At 41.8% G+C, this 24,830-nt stretch overlaps 1 protein-coding gene across 4 annotated transcripts in view; it reads left to right on the top strand.

Moving 5' to 3' along the window:
- Window positions 1-24,830, top strand: part of Acvr1b (activin A receptor type 1B) — a 40,775-nt gene that overhangs the window by 13,883 nt on the left and 2,062 nt on the right. For all 4 annotated transcript variants that reach the window (XM_010628584.3, XM_010628583.3, XM_010628582.3 and 1 more), the window contains exons 2-8: window positions 9,710-9,949; window positions 10,815-11,063; window positions 14,222-14,452; window positions 17,589-17,756; window positions 18,696-18,852; window positions 20,531-20,655; window positions 23,512-23,642. In XM_010628584.3, the coding sequence (XP_010626886.1) occupies window positions 9,775-9,949; window positions 10,815-11,063; window positions 14,222-14,452; window positions 17,589-17,756; window positions 18,696-18,852; window positions 20,531-20,655; window positions 23,512-23,642 (1,236 nt within the window). In that variant the 5' untranslated portion in view covers window positions 9,710-9,774. The remainder of the gene's footprint in view (window positions 1-9,709; window positions 9,950-10,814; window positions 11,064-14,221; window positions 14,453-17,588; window positions 17,757-18,695; window positions 18,853-20,530; window positions 20,656-23,511; window positions 23,643-24,830) is intronic.

The following is a 24,830-nucleotide window of genomic DNA, read 5'->3' on the forward strand; positions in this document are numbered from 1 at the left end:
TTTTTTTTTTTTTTTTTTTTTTTTTTTAGTTTTAAATGCATTTGAGATGATGATGAATATCTTTTCATATTATAGTTGACCATTTGTTTATCATCTTTGGTAAAATGTTCCAAGTCTTTGACCCAGTTTTTAGTTGTTTTGTTGTCATTGAGTTGTATGAATTCTTTATATATTATAGATTATAATATATTATAATATATTATAATATAAATATATAGATTTATATATTATAGACCATTATCAGATATGACTTGCAAATATTTTCTCCTGTTATGTGGGTTGTGTTTTTACTCTCTTGATAAAGTACTTTGATGCACCAAAGTTTTTAATTTTGATGAAGTCCAATTTATTTTTCTTTTGCTTGTATTTTAGATGTCATATCTAAGAAGCTATTGCCAAATCCACTGTCATACCTCCATTTTCTTCTAAGAGTTTTAGAAGTTTTAGACTAAGTTTTATCTCATGCATTTTGGTCTTAGATCTATTTTTGGTTAGTTTTTGACATGGTCTAAGGTAAGGATCTTTGTTTTCTTTTGTGTATGGATATCCAGTTACATACCATCTTTTTGTTTTGTTTTTAGAGGCAGGGTCTCACTATGTAGTTCAGGCTGGCTTTGAACTCACTTTGGAGCCCTCGCTGGCTTTGAACTCAGTGATCCTCCTGCCTCAGCCTCCAAAGTGCTGGGATTACAAGCAACTGCTGCCATGCCTGGCCTAGCATCATTTATTGAAGAGACTTTTCTTTCCCCGTAATGTTCTAAGCACTTGTATTGAAAATCAGTTGATCATTGATGTATATAGTTTTACTTTAATCTCAGTTCTGTTCCGTTGATCTGTTTGCCTGTGCCACAATGGTTGATAACTATAGCTTTACAAAAAGCTCAAAATTGGGAAGTTTGAGTCCCCCAACTTGGTATTTTCCCCCCCAAGATTATTTTGACTGTTCAGAATCATTTACAGTTCCATATGAATTTTAGGATCAGTTTTTCCATTTATGCAGAAAAAAAAGCCATTGAGATTTTTATAGATTGCACAGTCTCATCCTGTATATAATTGTTATATAACATATGATCACATACTTAATATTTAATGTATGATTATATATAATTTAATTATGTTGTTGGACAAGTTGGATTCTCAGTGTTTTAGTAATAATTCAATTTGTCAAAAAAAATCTTATATTATTAATTTACCTGAGAAACCCTGGACAATACATCAGACATGTAAATGGTATCTGGAGTAGAAATTAATTAAAGGGGTTTTCAATTTCTGCATTCTATGGTATTTGAATTACCCCTGCCCTCACGCCCATATACACACACAACTGTTCCTTCTGTGGTGGCTGAAAATAAACCAAAAAATCTAATAAAGATTTAGTGTATAACAGAAGCAAAAATTAATAAGTAATATTCATAATAGCATTGGTAATGTTTATGGTGACTGATATCCCTACTGAGTAGAATTCCCCAACATGAAATACTAGAAGTGGAAAGTTTAGCAGCAAGTAAGGGCTTTGATGTACAGGATTAGATTCTGTCTTGGCTGGTAATGGGTGGGAGGACAACCAGCAGGTTGGTGATATTAGACCGCAGACCTGCGGGGAGAGTAGGCCTACATTCCAGCACATGAGGTAGAAGCTGGACCCAGTATAGAGAATACTGCCTGAGATCTCTCAGTGAAGTCTTTTCCATACATGGTGTAGTTGGGCTAGGGGGGATGTAATGAAGACCACTGACCAGGGTATTGAGAGTGGAGAAGCCTCAGAATTAAGTCAGACATTAGTGACTGCAGACTTTTAATTATCCAAACTTGAACAAGAGAGGACTATAGCAGTTTTAAGAACCCATCAGAAAAAAACACAAAAAAACTATCAGGAAGTTTTAGAACTACCAAGGAAATACACTGAAGCCAGTGTTTAGTACAAAAATAATTGCAAGAAGTCTATAGAAGGCTGGGAATTTAGCTCAGGGACACCATGCCTGCCTCACAAACACAAGGTTCCAAGTTTGATCCCCAGTACAAAAAAAAAAGTCTAGGGTAGAGAGTGCTTAGTCTGTCCTAGACAAAGAATGTGCTAAAGATTGTGCTTGTTGGGTTTGGATGAGAGAAGTGCTGTGGGGACAGGAAGCTTATACAGGCCAGAAAAACGAGAACTGATATCACAGAGACAGTTGGAAGTTATATGCCTTCTAAATATTTTAGTTAAAAATTTGAACCTGGCCACCTGCCCAACAAGCGCAAGGGCCCGAGTTTGATCCCTGGTACAAAAAATAAAAAAAGTTGAACCTGAACCATACCAAGCCTCTGGGTCTACTAGTTTATTTATTTATTATTATTGTTTTTATTTTTATTACTTTGGTACTGGGGATTGAACTCGGGTCCTTGCGCTTGCGAGGTAGGCAGCGGAACCACTGAACTAAATCCCCAGCCCTCTACTAGTTTATAGAAAACAGACAAGAGAGATACATGTTCAGTAACATCATGAGAAGGCAGCAAAATCCAGAATGTGGAAAACTATAAAGCAAACAGCCTGGTCCCTTCACCTGATAATTTTCAAGGAGAAAATAACAGCAAGGAAGAAGGCTATAAATTAAAAGAAGTTTAAGAGATCTCGCAGGCAAATGCAGTGAAAGGGCCTTATTTGGAACCATATTTGAACAAATGAATAGTTAAAAACATTTTTGAGGACCAGGGAAGCTTGCAAAATACCTGTTAGAGAATCATTGGCTATTTGTAGTAGGCATATCTACAGTTAATATATGTTTGACTGTATAGACACTTAGCATTGAGCTTTATATATTGATATACTGATACATACTTCTTGGAGTCAGTAGGTTCTGTTGTTACACATTTTTTATAATTGGGCAGATGAGGCCAGTGAATTTAACAAACTCGCCTAGCATTGCTCAGCTAACAAGTGATGAAGCCAGGATTCAAACTTGAGGTTGTGTGACCTCAGAGCCCACGCTGTTAATCACTATGAAATTATGTCTCACTAAAGGTGCTGTCAGTGATTGAAGGTGTAACCAAGAAACCAAAAGAATTATTTCTCCATTTTTTATTGAGAAGTCTTCCATGGATATATATATTCCCAGATTTTGTCAAGTGGACAAGTTGTAGATGTTAGATACCTCTTGAGGTTGTGAAAGGATTAGGACCAGTCTTACGTTCATAGGTGGTTTGTGTTATAGATTTAATCTATGTGTGTGTGTGTGTGTGTGTGGTCCCCCTTGCCCCCCAGGCATCATGCACTCATAGGTGGAATGTTTGGGAGGTGGCTGGATCATGGGTGTGACACTGATTATGCATATTTGATGATTGGATTAGTTCACTGATTTAGCATTGTTTATTTGTTTGTTTAGCATAGTTCTGAGAGTAGATAACTGTACTGGGAAGTCTCACCTAGGTGTGGATGGTACCAACAGATAGGCTTGTAGCCTGAATGGAATAAAAAGGGCAAGAAAAGCTTGCTGCTTCCTGTCTGTCTTGCCATGAGCTCTTTTTCCTTTGCCATCCTGCCCTGCTGCTTCCTGTCTGTCTTGCCATGAGCTCTTTTTCCTTTGCCATCCTGCCCTGCCTTGGAACTATGGACTGAAACCTCTAAACTGAGCTAAAATAAATCCTCCTTGTGGGTGTTGGATATTTTATCTTAGCAACAAGGAAGTCAGACAGCTCCCAATAAGTACTACTTTATTCTGAATTTAAGTAGTTATACAGGATATTTTAGATGCCCTTTAATTGTAAAGAAGTAATTCTTTGTGGCATGCTATATATCTCCGGTTCCAGCAGTTCTCACAGTGTGAGTGTGACACTCCTCCCTCCAAAAGATGGGATCTAGCCTTTCTTCTTGAATTTGTTTATTTGTTTTTGTTTTTGTTTTTTAGTAGTGGGGATTGAACTCAGGAATTTGCGCTTGCAAGGCAGGCATAGTGCCACTGAGCTAAATCCCTGGCCCTTGTCTCCTTGAATTTGGATGGAGGCTTCACTGTTTCAACCTGTAGTGTTTTGTGGGGCTTTTGATGCTCTGTGACTCTCTTCTGGTGCTGGGAATTGAACCCAGGCTTTTGTGCATCTACACATTTGGCTGTGCTCTGACTTTTTTGTTTTTGGTACCTGGTATGGAACTTGGGACCTTGGGTTTTTGAGGCAGGCTCGGAGCCACTAAAGCTAAATCCCCAGCTGGGCTGTGCTCTGACTCCTAAGGCTGGGCCTTTAAAAGGATACAGTTTCTGCCTATTAGCTCCTTTTGGAACTTTGCTAGGGGGAAGCTGCTGCCATGTTGTGAGGAGCCTAAGCTAGCCTCTGCAAAGAACCACCTGGAGGAACCAACATAGAGGGGCCGAGACTCCCAGCCAAGAGCTGGTATCACACCCCCCAAATAAGACGAAATGGGTCTTCATGTGATCCAGCCCCCAGTCTCAGGGTCTTCAGCTGAAGCTCTGGATATTGCTGAGTATAGACAAGTTAATTTCACAGAGCTTTGCCCTACTCAAATCCTTTGCCCTCAGAATCCTTGAGCAGAAAAATTGGTAGCTTTATGCTGCAGAGTTTTGGGTAATTTGTTACACAGCTATAATAAATGGAGCAATATTCTTTTTCTTTCCATTCTGAAGAACTTTAATGTTGTCATCATAAATAGCCATTTTTTTGAGCAACTGTTTTGTGTGGGGCTACTTGAATTCAGTCCTGGAAAGCAAAGTGAATAGAACACAGTTCTGTTTTCTGTTTCAGTAGATGGTACCTCAGCCTGTTTATAGAGCAATCTCTAGGGAGACCCTGATTGCTCTGTGGATGGGATCCATAATAAAAGTTAGAGCGGGATGTGGTGGTGCACACCTGCAGTCCCAGCATTCAGGAGTCTGAGGCAAGAGGATCGCCACAGGTTTGAGGCCAACATAGGTTACACAGTGAATTTAAGGCCAGCCTTTGCTACAGAGTCAGGCCGTGTCTCAAAATAAAAAAAGATTAGAGCCACCGAACCCCAGAAAACAGCCCACTGGAAGGAAGGTGACAGTGTGGTTTCTCAAGGCCCAGACAGTCTAATAATTTGGACCATCAAAGGCCTTACTAAGGTCTGTACAAGATGGTTATTTATTTTGAAATAAAAAAGTGGTAAGGTTTCTGGGTCAGAAACCACGTGTGGGTTTGACATGGTGAGGGTAAGAGTATAGTCAGGTTTACATCAATAACATTTGCAGGATGATGAGTCTGTTTTTGTTTTTGTTTTTGTTTTTTGGTAGTGGGGATTGAACTCAGGAACTTGCACTTGCAACGCAGGCACAGTGCCACTGAGCTAAATCCCTGGCCCTGCTGTTTAACCTTTTGAGGCTGGTATAACCTCACACTGCTTTCATACCTATTTCCTGATAATGTGCTCAGCAGAACACTGGATGAGTGGTTGTGGCTGTTTGTAGATAGCTCAGTCACAGCCTTGCTGAATGCCCTCAATCTTCCCAGCTGTGTGAATGAGGTATCTTTGTAACATACAGTTAGCCAGGCATGGTGGTACATGCCTATAATCCCAAGTACTTGGGAGGCTGAGGCAGAAGGATTGCAAGTTCATGGTCATTCTTGCCAATTTGGGGAAACTTTGTCTCAAAATTTTAAAAAAAGGAAAGCCTTTCAACATAGGTTAGTAGTGGCTGCAATTCTCAGTACTGTCCTCTCCCATAAATAAGTACAAACTAACAACGCACAACTCTGCAGATTCTGCCCAAGTCAGGACTTGTCAGCCTTTCTCAAAACACAGCTACTCTCATGATGTAGCTTGCATCCTACCACAAACCACCTGTTAGTCACACTTTGAAACCATGTTCGGATTCTAAGATAGTTTTGTCTATAGTTCAGGTTTGATGATAACAAAAGCCTATGCTGGTAGGGCTGTGGTTCTACTTTCTAACTTGTTTGTTTATAGAGTGATTTGGTAGCTCTTCTTTGGTTGGTTGGTTTGTTTATTTGTTTTCCTATGATACTGGGATCCAACTCAGGACATTTTGCTTGCCAGGCAGATGTGGCACCACTGAGCTAATCCCCAGCCCTGTGATTTGGTTTTTTAAATTGGGCTATTTCTACTATCTAATGCTTTGGTTGTGGAATAGGAGCATTTTAGGTGTGTGTTATTAGTGTACACATGTGTAGACTTGTTATCACTACACAGCATTATAAAGAGCTTTTTAAAGTTCCACATTTCGCTTTTGAAAAAGGATGGGATTTAGGTTGCAATTTAATGTATTAAGTTTATAGTAAATGCTGTTATGTTTACCGTTCTATTGTCCTTTGTTTTGTTGAAAAATGGATATTAACAGAAAGCTAGCCAAAATTTCTATCCTTAAAAGAAATAATGGGAAGGGCTGGGGATTTGGCTCAGTAGTTCCTCCGCCTGCCTCACAAGCACAGGGCCTGAGTTTGATCCCTGGTACCAAAAAAAAATTGGTGAAAGATATAAAAGAAGGCATACTTGTCCAGTATTCAGTCAGTGACCAGGCTATGAATTGAAAAACAAAACTAGATTCAAACTTACAGCTGGAAAGGATTTTAGAGGTCATATAGTTCAGACACTTCTTTCTGGTTAATCATGAGGAAAATGAGGTTCAGAGAGGGTAAATGACTTGCCCAACACCACGCAACTAGTTACTGGCAGAGCTGAGACTCCCAACAGAAGTTTCTTGCTGTAACTTTCCACTTCCCAATTAGTGGCTAAAGAGACATTTTGCTGCTTTATGCGTGCATGTGAGTTAGGTTTTGTGTTAGGAGGAATTTATATTTATTGAGCACCTACTATTTATTAAATATTTTAAGTGTTGCTTTATATAGATTTTAAGTAGTCTCACAAACTAGTTATCAACAGCCCCACTTTATAGATTGTACCACAAAGGAAAGTGGTACAATAAGGTTAATAGCTTGCTCAAGGTCATGTGATGAATATTAGAGCTGACATTTGAATTTTAGGTCTTTCTGACCTATTCCTGCTGAGATATCCGCTGTGGTGCCTAGTGATGTAAATTCAGACTTTTTCAGGGGTGTGGGCAGTAGTAATGGTTATCTTAAAATATGCTGTATGTTCAGACTTCTCACTTCCTCTGTGCCTTTCTTAGGGTACCTGTAGCATTCAGTTAATCTCCCTGTCATCTTTATATGATAAATGTTGGGATTTTTGTTTTGTTTTGTTTTGTTTTGAGGCAGGGTCTCACTATCTAGTTGAGACTGACCTGGAACTCACTATGTAGCCCAGGCTGGTCTGGAACTCGCAGCGATCCTCCTGCCTCAGCCTCCCGAGTACTGGGATTACTGGCGTGCGCCACCATGCCCGGCGATAAATGGTGTTTTCTGATTGACAGTTGAATCTCAGATAGGCTCAGAGACTTTGCCAGTTTCTTATCACAAACCCATGGACCAGCTCTCAGTTTTGGTCTTTCCTCTCTAGCATGGATTTCACCACTTTTGCTCTTTCCTGTTTTACACCAAGATTGTTTGAGTACTTCCTAAAAATAATGAGCCACGTGTGGGTGTGTTCATTCTCCAGAATGAATCACTGTGTAAGAGGCCGTGAACCACTGAACGAAGAATAAATATCTGGAATGAGAGATTCTTGACTACTCTTCTCCAGTAATTGATGGACTCTGAAGCAAGCTTTATTTAAATGGCTGTGGGTTTGGCCTTACATGTCTCATCATGCTCAGAAATAGGCCTATGTTGAAGTTGTTAATTTTTCCTTTCTTGTATCCCCAGATAGACCCAATACTGTTGTCTTTGGTGGGCATCATCACACTTGTACTGAGAGGTGTGCTCCTCACGGGGAACCCCTTCATGCCTGAGACACACAAAGAGGAACAGGAATGAGTTTTCTCTGGTTAACCAGATTCCAGCAGGAGTAAAAGAGGGTCAGACTAGGTTTTCTTAGTGTTGCATAAGTTTAAGTTAGCAAAGAGAATAAAAGAGATGCAGGTAAAGGTATTGGAAAGGAAAATTTAGGTTTCTTAACTTTCTCACAACTAGGAGAGATTTGCTTTTAAAATTCCTTTTATGATTTGGCTCCTACACTCATGAATATGTACTTTAAATTCATGCTTTTAAGAAATAACATTATCCAAACTCTTTAGCAGGTAGTGACATGTTTTGGAATTTCTTTGTTTCCTTGGGTAGAAATGGCAAGAGATTATCTCACATGGCACAAGGGTTTGGACACTGAGATATTTAAAATCTGTCTTTGAATTTGAAAAGCCAAGAGATGACTTTCAGACTATTGGAGGAAGAGACGAAGATAGACTCTATGGTCTAAATTGGGACTAAGGACAGCATGGCTTTTTGTGAAATTGGTCACGAGTGTTTCTGCCCTGGAGCCTTAGTGTGTGTGTCCTCCTACTGGGTATCCATGTAGTGCTCACTGAGTGTGCCACCGGGTTGGCAGGCCCACCCCTATATCCCCTGATGGATGAGAGCCTCATTCAGCTCTACAAGTTCCAACCTCAGTGTTTTAGTGGCCAAAGCCACATTCGTGCCCATCCCAAGAGGTCAGGACTAGGTTAGGCTCATGGGAGACAGTGTTAAGGAGAAACAACTGCTGCTGTCTGTTCTATTCATGCTAGCCAGATAAATAAAGGATTGCAGAATCTAGAGCTCCTGAACAGGCTCTCAGAGACACCAAGTTCATTTACAGCAGTTTCCTGTTGGTGGCACACACTTAATGTATGATGCATGCCCACTAAAACTCACTAGTCCCAGAAATAATGATTGTGTGCACTACCTCTTCGGGTGTGTGTGTGTGTGTGTGTGTGTGTGTGTAGATGAGCATGTGTATTTAAGTGCTATAGAAGAACCTTTCAAGGTGGGTTACATTATTGAGTACTTTTTATGCATTATCTCATTTAGTTCTTATAAAACTTTGAGATAGGGTTGAGGATTTAGCTCAGTGGCTTCTCACAAGCACAAGGTCCCAAGTTCGATCCCCCCACAAAACTTTTGAGGTAGGCACTAAAATTCTCTTTTGGAGAACGTACATTTGTTTGTTTGTTTGTTTGTGACAGGGCCTCAGTATATAATTCAGGCTGGCCTTGAACTCACTTTTATCCTTTTGCTTCAGCCTCATGAGTGCTGGGATTACAGGTGTATATCACCACACTCAGCTGGAAGACATACTATGTGGCTCTCATGAGAGGGACATCTGACATACACAAAAGGGAGGGGACGATACTGGAGTGGTCAGAGGAAGCTTCGCAGAGAAAGTGTTGTTTGAAAGATTTGCAAAAGTTAGGCAAGAAGAAAGCACTGCAGCAAGAGAATGTGTAAAAGCATGCACACTACATGAAGTTGTGGGTGTGCATGGTGCCTGACAGAAGAGATGGGTGGACTCTTGACTTCAGGAAACCCTTGGTGCTTTTGCTTGGAATGGGGATTCCCTCTGTTTTCCAAAGTGAGGATGCTGTCCTTTCAGCAGCCTTCTTAGTTTGAAGGAAAGAGTGGTTCCTGTGTCTCTCATAGACTTGGAATTGAGCTCTGAGAGGAACAATGGGACCTACAAAGCCCTGTTTATGAGCTGAAGCAGGTGAAAAAAGTTATTCCCCAGTTAATGATATCTTTCTGGCCCCATCTCTATGAAAGTTTCTTATTTTGGAACATGAATATGCTAAGTCTAAACTATTTCTAAGTCTACAAAAAGACCTGGAAAAGATTTCACTGTTTTTGTTAATGACTCCTCCCAAATGTCCTGCAGCTCTGCTGTGTGCTTGCACCAGCTGCTCACAGGCCAACTACACATGTGAAACAGATGGGGCCTGCATGGTTTCCATCTTCAACCTGGACGGGAAGGAGCACCATGTGCGCACTTGCATCCCCAAAGTGGAGCTGGTCCCTGCCGGGAAGCCCTTCTACTGCCTGAGCTCAGAGGATCTGCGCAATACCCACTGCTGCTATACTGACTTCTGCAACAAGATCGACTTAAGGGTACCCAGTGGTGAGTGGACACCCTTGTTGGACTATTGGCTCATCCAGGAGGTAGGGCTCCCCATCCTTTCATCCTTCTCTACTCTTCCTCAGTCCTTTGACTGAATGACAGGTAAAGGTGCCTTTTGGGTGCTCCTGGAGGAACCAAGGGAGAAATTCCTCCCAAGTCAGGTTTTAGGGTTAGAAGATAAGATTTTCAGGTTGGTCCCAGAAGTACTAGCTGTGGTTTGGGTAGTGGCTTGAGTGGCCATCAGCGGCAGAGCCAGCCACAGATCCCCAGGGGGGATATGGGACTGATTTCAAAGTCCATGGTGGGAGAGCCACTTGAAGGAGACTGCCTTGTGGGTAAAGGGACTCAGATGTGAAGAAGGACTAGAATTAGAAAAGGGTGGCTTGGCTGGGTTTTGCCTCAGTGGTAGAACATTTGTCTAATACATGTGTGTGTGGCCCTAGGTTCCATCTCTAGTAGTACATAGAAAAGAAGAAGAGGATTACTGAAAAGTGCTAGACCCCACCCTTTTGCAGGTCCATTATTTAGAAAGTCTTACTGGGAATTGCCAAGGAGGAGGCACCTAGAGCAGACCCTACTAGAAACTGGCATCTGTCTGAAGGGGAGATAGGATCCTAACATGCCATTAAGTTCCAGAGTGGGCTTGGCTCAGCTCTTGGAGGGACACGTCAACCAAAGAAGCTGGTATTTGATAGTATCTAGGCAAATAGGCTAGCCTAGTGAGATCAGAGATATCAAAGGAACCTGAAACATTGAGGAGGAAGGGGTCTTTTTCACTTGGGGGCAGTGTTGGGGATAAATATGGTCACGGCATTCCCTTGTTTTTACTTTGTTTTCCTTCCCTGTTCTCTCTCATTTGACCCAGGTCACCCCAAGGAGCCTGAGCACCCTTCCATGTGGGGCCCTGTGGAGCTGGTCGGCATTATTGCCGGCCCAGTTTTCCTCCTGTTTCTCATCATCATCATTGTTTTCCTTGTCATTAACTATCATCAGCGTGTCTACCACAACCGCCAGAGACTGGACATGGAAGATCCCTCATGTGAGATGTGTCTCTCCAAAGACAAGACACTCCAGGATCTTGTCTACGATCTGTCCACATCAGGGTCTGGCTCAGGTACTGAGTCCTCCAGGTCTTGTATCTGTTGGCACTCATGACTGTTTCCCAGCAAGAGAGAGTGCTTATTGGGGTGGGGTTGTGGGGGGGCCCTGCATTTGTTTCAGCTAGCTTTGAGTCATTGGATTTCATAATTTCCCTCCTTTTGGAGTCTGACATATAATAAGATATGATAATGAGTTCACAGACAGTCTTTTGATGCCCAGGAATTCCAAACATCAAGTACAAAACTCTCCAGTGCAGAGACTCTACTTATCTTCAAGTCTTGTCACCCTACATCTATTAAAATTCAGCTGGTTCCACCTGACCAGTGGAGTGCTCAATTTAAGGGCCCCTTTTTGAGAAACAGGAGTGTGCCGGATTCCTCTAAGGTGGTGACAGCTAATCATTGATCTTTGAGCAACCACAGAGAGTTTTAAGGATGTTGAGTAAAGCTTAGAGTTGGGATTTGGTGAATCATTGACTTGTACCATTGCCCAGGGTTTTTTTTGGTGGGGATTACCATAAAGGTAGTCTGGGCTTCCAGCATAGGATAGGCTGCATTTCCTGTGGTGCCTGTTTGACTGAGTCTTTCTTAGATGAGGGCACTGAACCCTATACTGGACCCTGCAATGAAACCAGAATTTAGGACAAAGTTAAGGTTGTTCAAGTCTCAGCTAGCTATTAGATGTGAACATAACTACAATAGAGCTTTTTAATGAACAGAAACAATTATTTTAGTCTTGTGGTATTCCAGTTCTTACAAAAGAAAAATTCACCCACAAAGATCAGTGTTGCATTCTAGCTAGAACACATAGACTCTTTTTTGTGAGAATCTCATGTGTTTTTATGTATGTTTCCTTGCTGTGGAACAGACTGTTGTTATGTAGGGGAATTATGCCATCAGTTATGGCCAGACATTCCTCCTTAAACACAAAGAATGCTTCAAGCTGTGACATCTCCTAAATTTTAGTAGTTTTGCCTTTATTAAGCCTCAGCAGTAGAGAGCACCAAAATGATGGATATATTTTAAAGCTGCATATTTTTAGAAACAAAATATGTGACTTGTTCTTTGCTAAAAGAGGTGAGACAGTGGTTAGAACAACCTGGCTGGCTCTATGGTTTGATTTGCTCCTAGAGGAGGGTAGCTGAAGTGTTTCAGGGTCTTTTTAGGTGTAGGACTAGCTGACTAGGTCAGGGAGGCATGATGGTTATTAGTTGTCTGGAATAAAATGGTCAATGACTATTTCTCTCTGGGTGGTTTAATCCATTCTTAGTTCAGAGTGTGTAGTGTTTCCAAGGTGTTGGATTTTTAATAGTGTGGGGTTTTTTGGTTTTGGTTTGTGTGTGTGTATGTGTGTGTGTGTGTGTGTATGTTGTGTGTGTGTTTTGGTTTGGTTTGTTTTGGTTTTTTGAGGTGGGTTCTCCCTTTGTATTTCAAGCTGGCCCTGAACTCACTGTGTAGCCCAGGCTGGCCTCAAACTCTTGGTGATCTTCCTGCCTTGGCCTCTTGAGTGAGGGGATTACAGGAGTGCACCTCCACTTCCTGCTCAATAGTGTGGTTTTTAAAGTAGTAAGTCTGATTCTTATGGTGACTTCCAGTTCATTTTAATGAATATATGCTGAGTACCCTCTGGAGACAAAGATTAAAGAGACTGACCCAAGATTGGATAGAAGAGACAGATTGTTGGGAAGCCTTACAGAGGAGAAAAGAGTGAGTTGAAATTTCTAGGAGCAGTGAGAGCAGGGATCGTTAGGCAAAGGAAAACATCTTGAATGAAAAGACAAAAAGGCATGAAAGTTTAGTGTGCCTAAGGACTTAAGCTAAGGAGACCAGTGTTGTTTGCCCATGCTAGGAGTTGGGAACACATAGACTGACCTCTGTGTAAAGAGCCTTGGGGACCATATTTTATAGGTTAAGAGGCATCTACTGATAATTGTCACAGGGGGAAATGAATATTCATTTTTTTCCTTTGGAAGGAATTCTGGCAGTGGTGTGGTAAATGAATTCATTCATTTACCAGCCTCCTGTTAGGAAGGGTGGGGTGAGCCAGGACTGTATGTGGGTGTGTAGGGCAAGAGCATGGTGAAATGGAGACAGAAGGACCAGACCAGTTGGGAGTCTTTTTAAAAGATAAGCCAGAGTAGAAGGGGCACAGGGATGAATAAGAAGGAGAGGCCTAAATTGAGAACCATATCGGTGGTTCTGTACTGCTGTAGTTAAAGTCATGGACTGTAGAGTCCCTTAGTTGTAGATTTTAATCCCTGCTTTGGTACTTAGCATTTGTGTGTTACATAATGTTCCTTTTTTAGGCTTTCTAGTTTTCTCATCTGCAAAATGGGGATATTAGCAATACCTACCTTACTGGTGGTTGTGAGAAAAAGAAATAATTTATGTAAAGCCTTTAGTGTAGAGCCTTATCCACAGTAAGCACATAGTAAATAGCTCATATCCACCAAACCTAGGGAATAACAAGTTACTTGATCAGAGGAGGGATTAAGAGTTTTAAGAGTCAGACACAATGGTGAGGGTGATTGACTAGATAGGGACACATTGAATGAGTCAAATGAAATAATCATGAGTCACATAAAGACGGTAAAACATGTTAGAATTAGTATGAGTAGTCCCCACTGTACATCTGGAGTTCCATCTGTGAGCAGAGAGAGCTTGGATCTCTTGGGAGAGAGCCTGTAGCCCTGACCACCACCTGTGTTTGTGGGCCACACAGCACTGCCCTCTAGTGGCTATTAAGCAGAGCAGCCAGCAGGCAGTTCCCAGCACAGAAGCCTCAAATTTCATCTTTTCTGCCCTCTTTCATTTCTGTCAAAGCAGTTGAGGGTGGGTTGGCTCACAAGTGGCCCGCTGCAGATCTGGTAAATCTGGTCAGACATTTGCATTCAGCTCTGTAACTCACACTACTGGTGGAGAAATTGCTTGCTAAAGAATTGTATGCATTTTCCTTTCTGTGTCCACTCACTCCCAATTGCTGTCTGGCTCAGCCTGCTGGTTAGTAGATTACCTAGATGAGTGCAGGGGCAGCTGCAGCTCTCCATGGTTAATGAACTAGTGTGCAATGGAGAACTTTGTTGGGAGCCTTTCCAGTGTAGCAGTGAGTGTAGGAGTTCCAAAGTTTAGCAAATTTGCATTGTCAGTTTTCTTTCTGTTCTTTGGTCCTTAGGATTACCTCTTTTTGTCCAGCGCACGGTGGCCCGAACTATCGTATTACAGGAAATTATTGGCAAGGGCCGGTTTGGGGAAGTGTGGCGCGGCCGCTGGAGGGGTGGTGATGTAGCTGTGAAAATTTTCTCTTCTCGTGAAGAACGATCTTGGTTCCGGGAGGCAGAGATATACCAGACAGTTATGCTACGCCATGAAAACATCCTTGGGTTTATTGCTGCTGACAATAAAGGTAAAGGCTGGGTCGGGATACAAAGCCAACAGCACCTTCAAGTGGAGGGATGGTTGGAGAAACTGAACTGTTGTGTCATACACAGCTCTGTTTGCCTTCATGATTTTACCCATAGTCTCTGTAAAGTCATAGTTATCATATTCCTCAAGATGTGGGGGCCTTTATTCCATGAAAAACTTACATGGAATACCAGCTTATTATGCAGGTAATCGAGAAACACGTCCTCACCCTACCTGCTCAGTTAGTGCTCTTATCTGACACTTCCCCAAGTCTACCACCAGTATTGTCCGTGTAGGGTTTCCAATAAAGTTTGGGTTTTTGTTCATTTGGGGTTTTTTGTTGGATTTGGTTTGGTTTTGATTTTGGTTTTGGTTTTTGAGACAAGGCATCACTATGTAGCCCAGTCTGGCCTCAAATTCACAGTGATCCTCCTTCCTCAGCTTCCTGAGTGCTGAGATTTCAGGCCACCATGCCTGGGCTACTTTGAAAATAGCTAGATGAGAAACTGTGGCCTCATCTGCCAAAAAAGGACAACCATGGAAAAGCATGCAGTCCACTTTCTGTGACATGACCGGCATTATATACACTTGTAAGTGGAGCAGGCATGGGAGAATGAGGATTTGCCTATCACCAAGAGTGTCACTAGCCATTAGACTCAGTTTTAGGGCTAAAATATCTGTACCTAAAGTTTCAGTTTTTTCCTCTTGGCTCTTTTCTTGCTATACTTTTGAGTCTCTCTAAACTATGTTTGTAGGCATATGCCTGTTTTGAGGACCTCACTGACTAGTAAACTGATGATAGGAGGCAAGCACAGGCTCTTGTAGTTAGAAGTAGGGTTACACAAAGGCTTCATTGAGACCAAGGCAGTACAATTGATCTGGAAGAAAAACCAGTGGGAAAGGCCTTGTAGGCATGTGCAAAAGTGAGGTATATAACCTGCAGTAGTGATTGAATTTTTTTTTGTGTGTGTGTGTGTGTGTGTGTGTGTGTTACCGGGGATTGAACTCAGGACCTTGTGCTTGCCAGGCAGGCATGATGCCACTGAGCTACATCTCTGGCCCAGTGATTGGAATTTCATTCATTAACTCAGCATATGTTGATTGCTGTGAGCCAGAACCTTTGTGGCTGCTAGGATCCTCACATGTAAAGACAAGACATAATTCCTGCCTTCACAGAGCCCCCAGGAGAAACGGGACAGACAGGTAACAGGTAGTCCACCTGGAGTACAGAGAGGACTGATGGAATTGGATTCGCTTTTTTTTTTTTTTTTTTTTTTTTTTTCTGCCATACCAGGGCTTGAACTCAGGACCTTGTGTTTGTGAGGCAGGCACGGTGCCACTGAGCTAAATCCCTGACTCCTGGATTCACATTTTATAAGAGTCTCTGGCGGTTGTGACATAATTTGCTCCATGGCTCAATGACTCAGATGTTGGTATCTGCAGAAGATGCTAAGTATTTGTTTTCTGTTCCTAAAACAACAGCGACTGCTCATTCCTCACATTGCTGTGAGGGTTGGTGATGGCCTCAGCTCCCTCAACTGAAGAGTCTTGGACTTTTGTGCAAGGAGGAAGGGGGGAGAAGAGTGTTTTACTGCGAGTAAGCTGCTCCTCTCTCTTTCTTTTCTCCTTTATTTTATTTACTTACTTATTTACTTGTTTGTTTGTTTATTTATTTATTTTTGAGGTCTCGGCCTGTGATTCAGGCTGGCCTCGAACTCACAGCAGTAGGCAATCCTCCTGCCTCAGTCTCCTGAGTGCTGGGGTTACAGGTGTGTGCCACCAACTTGGCAAGCTGCACCTCTTCAAAGCAGCATCACTTTTTGATAAAATTTAAATCATACAGGGATGGGGATTTAGTTCAGTGATTCTGCTGCCTGCTTCGCAAGCGCAAGGTCCCAAGTTTGATCTCCAGTACCCCCCCAAAAAAGCATTTGAAAGCATCAAAACAAACAGATGGTCCCTTTTAACTTATTAACAAGGTCCTCAGGATTTGGCAGCTGCTTCGAGTATGGAAAGTGGCAGGTTGGGTGGGCCCCTTGTTTTTTTTGTTGTAGTTTTGTTTTTTGGTACCAGGGATTGAACTCAGTTCCTTGCACTTTTGAGGCAGGCGGCGGAATCACTGAGCTAAATCCCCAGCCCTAGCCCCTTGTTTTTGATGAAAGAAGCCAAGGCTTATGGACTTCTTGCAGCAGTTCCTTTAAATGATTCTAGCAGCTTATGTGAGTAGGGATCTGGCTATGGAAACCCACATTAGGGTCAGGGAAGGAGGAAAATTGGGCTTCTTCATTAGTTGCCTTTTTACCATGATATATTTAGTATGTTGCCCTGGAACCAGCCACCAGCGTGGAATTTAGTAACTCTCAATCCATTTTCCAGTCTTCCTAATGGCAGCAGCATAGCTTAATTAGATTACTGGCTTTAATGTTTTTTGTTTCTTCTTCCCTGCTTCCCTCTTCCCTATTCCTTCCCACTGCCTCATGTATAAAAGGGGAAAAGTGTATGCTACCCACCTTACATTTCTCTGGGTAAGATGGCCTCTCTGGTAATACTTGGAAATAGATTTTTCATGCACCAAAAAGCATTTTTTTTTTTTTGTCCTGGAATGCAGTAATACATAGATAGAGCTCCTAGCCTGATGAGAACAGACTGAAAAGAAACATTACAAATCAGACAGGTGCTGTGATTGGGCTATGTTCAAAGGGTCAGTGGAGCTTAGGAAGACCTAGAAGGCTTTCCTCGGCTGTGGGTATAGCCTGCTATTGGTTTAACATGGTGAACAAATCTCGTTAGGGTCAGAAGCAGCAGTGCAACAAAACTGATAACTCTTAACTTGCCCTAAGCATATACTTTCTCATTCCTGAACACCTCACATTTCAAATATGGCAGAAGAATGAAATGCTGTTCAGAGTTCTACAGCCCACCTAAAAGAAACAAGTGAGCAGGCCTAGGAAAAAAGTGCTGTGTCCTCACTGGAGCCTACAGCTGCAGACCACTGTAGATGAGTGGGGGAAGGGCCTCAGGAATTGAGGAGGTGAGAAATGTAAACTCAGGCGAGTGACTGAGTCTCATGTTGTAGGCATTCTTCCGCGTTGCTGATAGTTAATGCCTTTTGTGGGACTCATCTGTGTTCTCTGCAGATAATGGCACCTGGACACAGCTGTGGCTTGTCTCTGACTATCATGAACATGGTTCCCTGTTTGATTATCTTAACCGCTACACAGTAACCATCGAGGGAATGATTAAGCTGGCTCTGTCTGCTGCCAGCGGGTTAGCACACCTGCATATGGAGATTGTGGGCACTCAAGGTGAGTAGACTTGCCAAGGAGCAGAGAAGTTGGGTAGACTAAATGGCTGTGCATCCTAATTTTGTTCCTAGACCTCCTTGTTACTGAGAAATTCAGGGCTGGACCTCAGGAACTGCAATTTAACCCAAGGGAAGGAGGTTGAGCTGTTTGAGAGCCAAAGATGTACAGGGCACTCTCCCCATCCCTGTCTTTAGGAGAAGTCTGTAAGGTCAGTGTGTAGTTATTTGTCATTGGTGTGACATCACTATTTGTTAAGTAATCTCCGATGCCCACAGCAGGCATGTAAAAAAATGGAACCAAAAAGATAAACCACTGCAACAAGAGCATCAGTTTAGTCATTTCACACATTTGTTGTTGAGGGAGCAGACTTCATGACTACATGATGGTGAGATACTGGGTGTGCTAGTCTCAGGAGGTTTTCCTAGAGGAAGAAGACCTGGAGCCTTGCTTGTCAATTACAATGTCAGCATTTAGGGAGTTCCTGGATCTTGCCACAGTGGCAAGTGTGATCCCTGATGCCTGTTTGACCAGGACAACAGCTCTTGTTGGGCACAATGGAAAACTACCGAAGACAGTCGGATTCTGTTTTAGCCTATGTTCTGATACTAGTAATGCACATCTTCAGGTCCAGCCACTGCAAGAGCAAGATCTTCCTTTGAATTCCTTAGCAGCTTATATCAGAGCTGTTCTGGGTGGGTAAGTGGTAATAGTAATATTAGTAATGTTAGCTAGTACTCATATTCTTTTAAAGTATTTACCTATGTGAAACATTTACTCTGCACATTTCCCTTCTGATTTTGTGTATAAAAAGACAGATACACAGGGAATCACTAGGTTAGCAGGATACAAAGCTAGGACTCAGATTCAGTCTGGCTTCAGCCTCTGCTTTTAAAATTTATAACATCTTTCTTTAAAGATCTCTGATTTTTCCTCTGCCAGGGAAGCCTGGAATTGCTCATCGAGATTTAAAATCAAAGAATATCCTGGTGAAGAAAAATGGCATGTGTGCCATTGCAGACCTGGGCCTGGCAGTTCGCCATGATGCAGTCACTGACACCATTGACATTGCCCCAAATCAGAGGGTGGGAACCAAACGGTAGGAATGCCCTGGGCTTTTGCTCTTACTCAACAGCAGGTGCTCTTTGAATATGTACAGGACAAAGTGTGGTTCTTGCTCCCTTGTGCCCTGCTTCCCACATTGGAAGCTATAGGTTACATCTAACAAATGTAAATGCCAAAAAACACGGCTTCACTGTATGTACACAGATTTTGGTGGATTAGTGGGAATTGGAGAGAATCTGGAGCAGGATTTGGAGAGAGGTAGGCATGAGGCTTGGCTAAGAGAAGAGAGAAAATACTGCAGTCCAAAGGGGTGGCTTGTGCAGAGATGGGAGGAGGCAGGGAATGTGTTCTGTTTTGGGTGTAGGGAGCAAGTTTCCCAAACCTGAACAGAGCTAATCTTCGGTGTGGATTGGAGTGTCCTCAAGGATTATGGGCTTGCTTCCTACTTCATTGAGTAGTGAAGTAAGGAGTTTCCAGGGCCTGGGATTTAGCTCAGTGGTACTGCACCTGCCTCGCAAGTGCAAGGTCCTGAGTTGGATCCCTGGTACCAAAAAAAAAAAAACTTTCCAGGTTTGGTGGCACATACGTATAATGTAATCCTAGCTACTTAGGAGACTAAGGAAGGAAGGAGATATCAGGTTCAAGCCTAGTCTGGGCAATTTTGTAAGATCCTCTCCAAAAAATAAAAAGGGCTAGAGCCAGGGATTTAGCTCATGGTTCTACTGCCTAGCCTAGTAAGCACAAGGACCTGAGTTCAATCCCTGGTACCAATCAGTCAATTAAAAATGGGGAACTGGAGATAGCTCTGGGTACCATCCATAGTACCACCCCCCAAAAAAAGGAATTGTGGTTAACTTGATGAGTTAAAAGTAGGACTGTCTGGGGCCAGGGATTTAGCTCAGCAGTTCCACCACCTGCCTTGTAAGGCACAAGGACCCAAGTTCGATCCCTGGTACCAAAATAAAAGGACTGTCTTTCAGTAGGACAGAAGAGGGGTTCTGTGTGCTGAATATAAGTAAATTTCATTGAATTATGCTGCTGTGTTTGTCCTAAACCTGAGTGATTGTAGCTACCCAGGACCTGAGGTCTAGGGCCGAGGTGATCCTCATTCATTAGGGGTGGGTGTAGCTTGAATAATAATAATTCATAATTACTACTCAGTTACTAAGGGTGACTTTGGTCACCTATAAGAGTCTCACCTTTCTGCAATCAGATAAAATAACAGAAGTTTAGAAGGGAATTTAAGCTCAGTTCACTTTGGCTACATTGAATAAAGTGAGGACTTCAGTAGTAACCAGATACTGTGTACTATGTGGCCCACAGTGCAGATACCTCTGCCTAGAGGTCAAGACAGACTCTTGATGGTTAAAAAAAATAAATATACACTTGGGCTGGGGATTTAGCTCAGTGGTTCTGTTGCCTGCCACGCAAGCACAAGGACCCAAATCCCTGATACCAAAAATAAATAAATAAACAAACAAACAAATAAATAAATAAATAAATAAAAAACATTTAAGAGTAGCCTAATATTTCCAGATCTATACTGAATTATTTAGATTCAAATCCAAAATGTGAAGAGAAGTTCTCACTTCTCCCCAGGGGACCTATTGGGATAATGCTCCCACATTCAGAGGGCCCTGGAATCAGTGCTTTGATTGAAAGAGGGCAGTCATGATGGCTTATCTGTAACTATTTTTTCTTTGTTGCTGCAGATACATGGCTCCTGAAGTACTTGATGAAACCATTAACATGAAACACTTTGACTCCTTTAAATGTGCTGATATTTATGCCCTTGGGCTGGTATATTGGGAGATTGCTCGAAGGTGCAATTCAGGAGGTACCTTATCTTTGTTTTTGTTTTTTTTATCTTCACTTGTGTCCAGTTGCAGCTTGATGGTTCACCTGAGGGTGCTGGTATTTTACAGGTCCCTGTTCTTGCTACAACTTGTCAAGTGCCTGGTGCAAGAATCAGTCACCCTTAAGATTTTCATCAAGAATGTAGAATCCTGGAGGTAGCTATGCTAGGGGTATGTTGACTTGAGCCAGCTGGTTGAGTATGTTTTGCTTTTCGATAATCATTCTGGAGGCTCATTTGGCTGACACATTGACTTTATTCTTAGCCTGTAAAGGTTGGCAACACCCTGGGTTTGAATAGTTTTCAGTATCTCTTTAAATTAGAGGTATTATGTCCTGACACACTGGCCCTGAAGCCATGTTCCTAGAGAACCCTGGTGTTTGATCCTGGCAATAATAGTTGTAATTTCTAAATTTACAGAAATACTTAGAATTCTTTCAAAATGACTTTTTTCTTCCATAATTTTTTTTAAAGATCTTTGGGTTGGCCAGGCATGGTGATATATATCTTTAAACCCAGCACTCAGGAGGCTGAGATGGGAGGAGCACCATAAATTTAAGGCCAGCCTAGGCTACATAACAAGACCCTGTCTCAGAAGGAAAGAAACAAACTTTATCTTTCACATTTGCATATTCATGTCAGAATCCAGTAAAATACAGTATCAGATTTAGTAGAAGACACTTTTTATCATCAGCTGATATCAGTATTTGATGATATCCAGGTACTCTGCCAAATGATCAAATTTAATAACCTCTAGAGCCATTTCTCTCTAATGAAAGAGATCCCAGGGCAATGAAAGTGGTTGAATTAAAAATAACTGGTAAAAGCCAGGCGTGGTGGCGCATGCCTGTAATCCCAGCACTTGGGAGGCTGAGGCAGGAGGATTGTTGTGAGTTTGAGACCAGGCTGAGCTACACAGTGAGTTCCAGGTCAGTCACAACTACATAGTAAGACCCTGTCTCCAAAAACAAAACAAAACAAAAAAACTGGTAGGACTAAGTGGGGATAGCTCAGTAGTATGACATTTGCCTTAAATGTGCAAGGAGCTGGGGTCTGTGCCCTGCAGAGAGCAAAACAGGTAAGTCTTCTAGCAGAACCCTTTTGTCATTTGCCACCTATTTCCATTTGTGATATGTTTGGTGAGATCCAAATAATAGAGGAAGTGCCCAAGTATTCCTGGAGTGGTACATCTTATATTTTTGACCAGAGTATACAGTATACAGAGAAAACTGGTTATGTAAGTCTTAAACTATCAAGTTCATTTCTTTCTCAGAAATGAGAACTAAGTATGTAAAAATACAGTGGTACCTTGGTTCACAAACTTAATTTGTTCCACAATTGTGGGGAAGATGGCCATGGTCATGTTCGTGAACCAAGGTACCACTGTACCTATATTTACAAGTGTCCACCACTTGCTATATATAAATACATTTAATCTTCACTACAAACTTACAAAGGTAGGTACTATAATTGGCTTCATTTTATAGATGAAGAATAAAAGTTCAGAGAGACATTAGGTAATTTGTCCAAAGACATATATCTAGAATTCAAACTGCAGCAGCCTGAGGCCTAGGGTTTAAGCTCTTAATCACCCCTTAGATAATTACCAAATCATATTCTATGTTTGGTAATCTTTCCCATTAGTTCAAGACAACAGAGTGCTTCCTGGAAAAAGACACAAAAAGTACATTGGATCTTTAAAGTTAACTTTTTATTTTGGAATTCTTTCCCTTTGTAGCTCTAACAGGACTTAAATGTATTGCCCCACTAAAAGGGAACATTAGTCTGAGGATGTAGCTCAGGGTCCCAAGAGCTGCAAAAAAAAGAGAGAGAGAAACATTGACATTGACATCTAATCAATGTTGAGATTTCCCCAGTTATCTCCTAATTTTTCTCAACTGTTTGCTAAGTCATGGCTCAAATACCCAGTTTTGCACTTGATTGATACAACTCTTACATTTCTTCTAGTGTGCAAGTTCCTCCTGTATTTTTTCCTTTTTTTTTTCTTTCTTTCTTTCTTTCTTTTTCCTTTTCCTTTTTTTTTTTTGTACCAAGGATTGAACTCAGGACCCTGTGCTTGAAAGGCAAGCACTGGCTCCACTGAGCTAAATCTCCAGCCCTTTTCTAATTTTATAGAAGAATCCAAGTTAATTGACTAAAATTTCCAAGGCTAAATTTCACTGGATCACATTGAGTTCACAAATGTTATTCCTAGCATTTCCTGTGAACTGGTAGTTAGATCTAGCAGTTAAGATCATATCTAGGGCTGGGTGTGGTAGCAGTGCCTGTAATCCCAGCACTCAGGAGGCTAAGGCAGGAGGATCGCTGTAAGTTCGAGACCAGCCTAGGCTACATAGTGAGTTCCAGGTCAGTCTCAACTACATAGTGAGACCCCGTCTCAAAACCCCCCCCAAAAAAAATCATATCTAGGTATTTTCTCTTTTTTTCCAAAAATCTTTCATAGATACTACTCGTCCATCATAAGATACTTATTGTCAGTCATCTCTCCTTTTGTGATGTTGACAGCCAGGGTAATCATTGTCCAAATTCAAATTTATTAGTGGTTTTTGTTTGTTTTGTTTTATTTTTTGGTACCAGGGATTGAATTCAGGATCTTGTGCTTACAAGGCAGATAGTGGAACTGCTGAGCTAATTCCTCGGCCCTACTCTTGTTTATTGCTTCTGATTGCATGATCCCATGAGTATCAGTGACCTACTTCAAGGAGCCCTAGTGGGAATTGGAATTTACAGATCACAATGTGATGTTGTATTGGTTTTGGATTAGTCTCTCCTTCCTTCAGTCAGTAACTCAGATATATGTATTTTCTTTTCTCCCAGGAGTCCATGAAGAATATCAGCTGCCATATTATGACTTAGTGCCCTCTGACCCTTCCATTGAGGAAATGCGAAAGGTTGTCTGTGACCAGAAGCTACGTCCCAACATCCCCAACTGGTGGCAGAGTTATGAGGTAGGGCACTTCCTTGCCTCCTGTGACTCTTCCTGTCTGTTTGACTTCTCTGCCTTAGAAAAGATTTTTCAAAAATGGGACCAACTGGGCCAGGAATTTAGCTCATTGGTGCCACTGCCTGCCTTGCAAGTGCAAGGTCCTGGGTTTGGTCCCTGGTACCAAAAAAAAAAAGCCAACTCCCAGGTGCACCTCTTAAGTGTCTCTCTATTCTGAAACTTTGATCGTCAACAGGATACCACAAATGGAAAATTTCACAACTAACCTCATGTATCAGTCAAAATAGGTTATGGTCAAAATACAGGTATACTAAAAATATGTATAAATACCTCAGGCTATGTATATAAGGCAGGTACATGTGAAACATAGGTTCATTTTATGTTTGGGGTTGGTTCACATCCCCAGAATGTAACATTATCTGTGGGAGTTTAGCTTAGTGGTTCTGCTGCCTGCCTTGCAAGCACAAGGACCCAAGTTTGATCCCCGGTACAAAAAAATCTAAAATATGGAAATGTCAAATCTGTAACATTTCTTTCTGGATCTGAGCATTTCAGATAAGGGATATTCTGTAGTATTCTAAACTATTATATACTGAATCTTCTGTGACTGGTCATTATCAGGTGGAGGTGACAGCCTAATAGATAAAAGGCGTCCTGTCCAGGACACAGATAAGGGAAGTAGTCAAGAAGAGATAGAAACAAAGTAGACCAGTCTGCCTAGCCACCCAGGTGAGCTGCACTGTGTAGGAGGTATAACTGAGAAAACGTTATTCATGTGCTAATTTGTTATCCACCTATATTATGAAAGGACTGCTGCAATCAAGTTAGTTAGATAGCACAGCTAGTTACCTCTTTGTGTGTGTTGTGAGAACATTTAAGGTCTCCTGGGCTGAGGGTGTAGGTTAGTGGTAGAGTACTTGCCTAGCATGCATGAGGCCCTTGGTTCAATTTTTCACAACACAAAATAAATAATCTACTCAGCGAATCTCAAGTGTGTGATGCAGTGTTAACTCTGGATCCCCCAGTGTACTCATAATGGAATAAGGAAGGTCATCTCTACCTTTATTAAAGAATGAAACCACTAAGGACTGGGGATGTAGTTCAGTGGTGCTGGTGCCTCTGCCTGGCAAGCACAAGGTCCTCAGTTCAATCCCCAGTACTCAAAAAAAAAAAAAAAAAAAAAAAAAAAAAA

This window comes from Fukomys damarensis, unplaced genomic scaffold (genome assembly GCF_012274545.1).
Source record: "Fukomys damarensis isolate Sample0158 unplaced genomic scaffold, DMR_v1.0_HiC HiC_scaffold_15, whole genome shotgun sequence".
Taxonomy (NCBI): Eukaryota; Metazoa; Chordata; class Mammalia; order Rodentia; family Bathyergidae; genus Fukomys; species Fukomys damarensis.